Below are 5990 nucleotides of genomic sequence, written 5' to 3' on the forward strand. Positions count from 1 at the left end.
ACCTGGAAAGCAATACACTTGCCACCAAAATACCAAATGCATCTATTTGAGTTCCCAAATAGTTGTTTACTAGTGTCATCAAGTCAACAAAGTAGCCCCAAAATTATAGTGCTTCTAATCATTTGTAATCCCCATGAATATGCTTCAAAGTTCAAACTAGAGGGCATTAGTCAAAAAGTTCATATAAAACCATTGACATTGTCTTCAAAACCTTCTCCACTATTTTTCCTAGTAAAAGCCATAAAAGATTAACAAACACCTTAAACAGAGCAATGTGCCAATATAAAAGATATTTTGAGTCAAGCCTAAGTTTGATGAATTCATGAGTTGAATAAAGTTAGGTATTAAAATTGTACCATGGTATAGAAAAACAGCAATACTCAAAATTGGAGAAACAAGAAACTCTCTATTTCATTTACATTTCACATTTTAGAGAGCAAAAAGGTTACAAAATTGAACTAAGAAAAACTAAAGTAAAAAATTCTAGAAAAACGAATAAACTGAAAAATCACAAACCATAATGCATAAACCTCAACAATTGTCATCTTACAGCAGATGCAACTGAATGAGCCCAAGATCTAAGATGATCTTTCATATCAATCTCATTACTCAAAGAAGGAAATCTCCAGTTCATCATCATAAATGGTGCCTTTTCTTCTTTTCTGTCATCCATAAACTCCCAAGCTTCTGAAAGATAAGGCCTTGAAACCACCATCACATCCTTCTTTTCATCCACACCACTTTCGTTTTCTTCTTCCTCATTTTCTTCTTCTTCTTCTTCTTCTTCTTCATGTTTTTTTTCTCCTAATCTTTGTAAACCAGGTATAATTGAAACCAAGCTTGAATTCTTATCTTCTTCACTAAACACAAAGCCCAAGTCCATAAACCCCTTTAATTCTTCAAACTCAAGGTCTGATAAACTTTTACTACTTCCTCTTTTCCTTCTATTCTTACCAACTTTTGGTTTCTTCTCTATAACTTCAATCTTTTTTGGTAACACTTGTATTTCATGTACTTCTTTACCTGAAAGTATAGTTTGTAGATGTTTATATTGTGTTAAAACTGACTTGGGTGAAGGAGATTCTGATTCTAAACTGGTTTGTGAACACAACTGATGGTCGCTTAAAGAACGAATATGTCGCGATTGTAAGCGAGATATCTCTGGTTTTTTAGACTCTTTCGAAATTTCAAGATTCAGTGTTGTTAGAGAAGGTATAGAGGGTGAGTTTGTGATGATTTTGTGTTCAAACCAGTAGAAATCAAAGAGTTTCATTACTTCTTCAGCGTCCATGAAAGGAAGCAGAGCAAGAGAGAGAAAAGAAGAACAGAGCTAATGATGGAAAAATTAGAGGAGACAAGTTTGATTTATATTTGAACATAATATGGAAATAGTCTTGAGTTGGTATGTTTATTACGAAATTACCAAAGTCTATGAACCACGTTTTAGAAATTTGTACAAAGTGCGTTTCCCGTTTTCCTAATTTTCTTTTCTTACAAGCGTGTGTGTTGCGTATTTTTTTTTTTTCAAAGGAAGAAAATGAGTAGAAGGTGGTGGTGACGTGGAAGTTTAGATTACGCTGATGGAAAATTATTGTTGCCTTCTTGTAAAGTAAACGATGTTATAATTTACACACCACTACATGATTATTCAATACTTATCATTACAAATTAAGAATTTCACAAAACGCGTAAGTAGATTTTTTTTGAAAATTCCACAACATTTGTGATGTACACGTCACATTTGATGTGGAAGATTCAAGAAATTTATCTACACTACAATGCACGCTTTTACCAATTGTTGTATTTTTTTCTAACTGAGTGTTCGAGCCAGTTCACACGACTAATTCATTCCAAGAGAAATCAAACTAATGACTTTTGGAGAGCAAAACCCAAAATCGGACAATGCTACCCTAAAGGTTGTGTAAGTTGTTGTTTTGTAGCAAGAATAATAATAACAAAATATTACTTATTATTATTAACGTCGAATTAAGCAATTTGCTTAGTGTAAATCTGCAGATATGACTCAATCATTCATCATGTCAAACATATTTGAAGTTGGCCTACATGTATCTCGCAACCGCTAGTCACTACAAACAATATTGATTTTCATGGGTATATATAGTAAGCTAGGTGGCAGTTGATAGAGCAATATAATTGATCTCAACTTTTCAAGGGCATTCTCTGTTGCCTGACGGGTGAAATAGCTACATTCTACTTGTGAAACATCAAATCAACCATTTGTCGCGGTTCATTACTTAAAAATTACTCATCAGCAATAGAGGGCCTGATCAGTACAACACGCCTGGAGAAAGTGGCCAATCAGTTGATTTTAGAAAAGCATGGTACACTGATTGAAGAGGGGCTAGTTTCAACTAATTTATGGGCAATGAGCATGGCCATACTAGGCAGGGCTGGAGAAGGAATGGGAATGCCTGTTTGGTGCAGCCGTGCAGCTGGGATGCTGTTTGGATGAATGTTCAATGCATGTGTGTTTGTTTCTTGTGGTAGAAAGTGACAACCCTTGCTTTTCTTACTAATTGTACATGGCCAGATGTAAAACGGGCTCTCTCTCTATCTCTTTTTAGGTAAATTTCTGATTCGGCTATAATAACGCCCAACTTGTTCCCAATTCGGCCTCAAATACCAACACGACACATTTTATCAATATCTAGTGGGTAATAATGTAAGCAATTTTTGTTAGAAATATACAATTTAATTGTACTTACTCTTTACCAATTAGTAAACTATATAATTTTTTTGTCTAGCTTGTACGTGTCTTATATTTTTTAGTTAAATCCGAGTCTAGTGTAGATACACTATGTCTTTAAAACAGATTTTCCCTCTCACGCCTCACAGTGTTTGAAAGTTGATGGAAAACTGTCTCCCAACAAAATAGAAAAAATTTCCTTCTATAGAAAGCTAGCACTTCAATTATATAGAATCAGCGAACACAACATAATATTTGACTTAAAACAGAGAGAGAGAAAAAGATCGAACTCATGTGATCCGGTGTGTCTTTCTCTAAAATTCATCCACTATTTATAGGTGAGTGGTGCTCTTAAAAACAACACAAAATGATTTTTGGAAAAAAAATAAAACTCTTTTTGAAAGTCACATGTTTCAAAAATACACATAATTTCGCATAAAAACATCTGTTTTTGACCAATACTTATTTTTCAAAAAAGTCGACCTTTTCGACATAATGATCTTGTTTTTGACCAAGACACCCTTCGAAAAAGTTTTTCTCACTTTATGTACTATTTAAAAATAAACTAATTTCATTTTAAGTGGGACAACTTAGGAGACAAATTGTGCAAATTCATTTTTCTACTCATTCATATTTCAATGGATTTGTACAAATCTATTTTTCTAACAACTTTTTACACCGAATTCTTGACAATAGCCGAATTTAAAACAAAATGAAATTATCATGGACAAATTAGAAATTTACCATTTAATTTTTAATGTTGTTCTTGTGACGATGCTTTGGTGGTGGGCTGGTGGCCACATTAATATATGGTTAATTTTAAGTTATTTCGTTGATAACAACAAATGCCCTCACAACTATAGCAGTCACAAGTATAATGTGAACATATATACTATAATTTAATTTGTTAGAAAAGTGATTGATGATGTGATACCAGATCAATGCATATGTTAGGACATTCAACAAAGCACATTCTCACATTGAGATGATCGAGAATGCATGTTTAGTTCGGAGAGTAAATAAAATCTAACTATGAAACCTGATTTACTATTATTATCGAAATAATAATAATAATAATATTTAGAAATTTAGAAATTTTCCAATCAAAAAAATATTTTTGGGAGTTTCATGGTATCTAGCTCGATCTATATCTTCGGTATCTTTGGTGGATTGTTTCATACTTTTTTTTATTGATAAACAGATTGTTTCATACTTTCATGACAACTGATTTGCTTGAAGTTTCCTACTTCCCTGCTGTCAAAGATTAGTTGGGTTAGCTTGAAGTCGTGGCGTAATGAGGCGGCAATGTCAATGCTGACTCGGTTATAATCGCGAAATTTTAAACAATATGGCCTAATCATTTTCGTATTTTCTCTGGTCTGCTTATCTGGACACTGTAACCGGCCACGTGTGGAGATAATTATTTATTTTATTTTAAGTCTGTCTGCGAGAAAAATGTCTTTCACGAAATTCATATTTCTTAGAACATCTCCAATAATAGTGTAAACGGTATAGAGTGGAAATTTTACACTCTAAATATAAAAAAACTTTCTCGAATAGGGGTGCTATATCGTAGATAATAGTGTATTAGCTAATAAAAAGGGTGAAAAATTTCCTCTCTCGCTATTAGTTAATAAAAAGCCAGAGCAACACTCGAAAGCAACACTCGAATTGACGTCTGAGTGAAATAATTTTCGGACGTCACTTGGAATTAGGAGTGGAAATTTGGCCCTAACGACCCTAACCCGGCCCTGACCGACCCGACCCACCCTAAGCCCTATAAAGCCCTCACAACTAAAGCCCTCCTCAGTTTAGTTTAGGGCCCGCCGCCCTAATGCCTATATATAGCGGGGCTAGCTAAGATTCTAAAACATAGGCCGACCCTAATTCAAATTTCTCATTAGCCCGACCTAACCAAGCCCTAATCAAGCCCTAACCGCCCTGTTTCACACTTTCACTATAAATACACATACCATAATCAGACAACTCTTTTTGTTAAATATTTTCAATTAAAATAACATTGTCGCTTTCAAATTTATCACTTACACCCCAAGGTACTTCCAATAACTTGTCTTTATATAACAAAAACTTCATTAATTTAATGTACCTACGTGAATAATGAGCACTAAAATTTAATAAAAATAAGACTTTATTCCTTTGATCATCAAGTCAAAGTCCATAACTTATTATTCTCAATTTCTTTTCTCACTTATTTCTTATAAATTATATTTTATTCACATCCAAGCCAAGTCTAAAAACTAAAGATTTCCTTCCACACCATTAAAGCAAAAATACTGAGCGGACATTTGTAACATAGAAACAAAAACAACCTTTGTCGGAAAAAATGACATTTGTAATCTCAAACCTTTCTCCATCACTGTTCAAAAAGCCAATATTTTCATTTCCATATACAAAAGCTTGAATCACTTTTAAATTAGAAGAAAGGTAATATTATATTTGTTTGAATCTATTATAGAAATAATTTATGATATTACAAATAGTTTAACAACTTCCAATGACCCTTAACCAAAACTATTATGTTTCTTCTTTATATCTATTATTTCTTCCTTTAAAATGATAATATAATTATTTGTCTATGTATTTCAATTTAAAATGTAATTTTAGTAAGGTTTGAATACAGGAATAACAAATTCAAACTCTCGATGTCTTGATTCGTTAGATTGTGATTGTGTGCATTTTAAATTTTTGGACTTATCTGATTATTACTAGATTGGTTGAACTTTGAGTTTGTAGATTATTATGACATTTTTGTAATATAAATGAGTTTTAAAACCGATGTAGTAAAAAAAAAATATATATAGTGGCCTACCCTAAAGCCCGGCCCTAAAGCCTTTAAAGAGGGCTTAGGGTAGGGTAAGGGCTTGAGGTTTAGACTTGTGACCCGGCCCGGCCCGACCCGACCCTATGCTGACTTTAGGGCCGGGTCAACCCCGCCCTAATATTTGAAGGGCTTTAAATGTTTAGGGCCGGGCTAGCCCGACCCGGCCCATTGCCCACCCCTACTTGGAATAACGTCTTTTTCTAATTCTAAAATAATTTTTTAATTCGATCGTTATTTTAAGTGACGTTCCAGTTTAAATTAAAGAAGAATGTCATTTAAAGTGACGTCCGAGTTTAAAATATATTTTATTTTACATTTCTCTATTGAAGAGTATAGAGTGTGGATATTTATAAGTTATATAATAGTACACAATTAGAGGTGTAAAATCCTAATAGCATCTACGTGGAGCCTAGGTGGAGGTGTAATTTTACACCCCCATTA

At 33.4% G+C, this 5990-nt stretch overlaps 1 protein-coding gene across 1 annotated transcript; it reads right to left on the minus strand.

Annotated features, from left to right (window-relative positions):
• Positions 1–386: 386 nt before the first annotated feature.
• LOC147518740 (DUF1685 family protein) lies at positions 387–1341 on the minus strand. Its single transcript, XM_086590499.1, has one exon. The coding sequence runs from the start codon at positions 1289–1291 to the stop codon at positions 542–544; it is 750 nt and encodes a 249-aa protein (XP_086446625.1). The 5' UTR covers positions 1292–1341; the 3' UTR covers positions 387–541.
• Positions 1342–5990: the final 4649 nt, after the last annotated feature.

This window comes from Coptis chinensis, chromosome 2, assembly GCF_015680905.1.
Source record: "Coptis chinensis isolate HL-2020 chromosome 2, ASM1568090v1, whole genome shotgun sequence".
Classification (NCBI taxonomy): domain Eukaryota; kingdom Viridiplantae; phylum Streptophyta; class Magnoliopsida; order Ranunculales; family Ranunculaceae; genus Coptis; species Coptis chinensis.

Coding starts and splice junctions, on each gene's coding strand:
- LOC147518740 (XM_086590499.1), bottom strand. CDS start 1,291: ATGGACGCTGAAGAAGTAATGAAACTCTTTGATTTCTACTGGTTTGAA.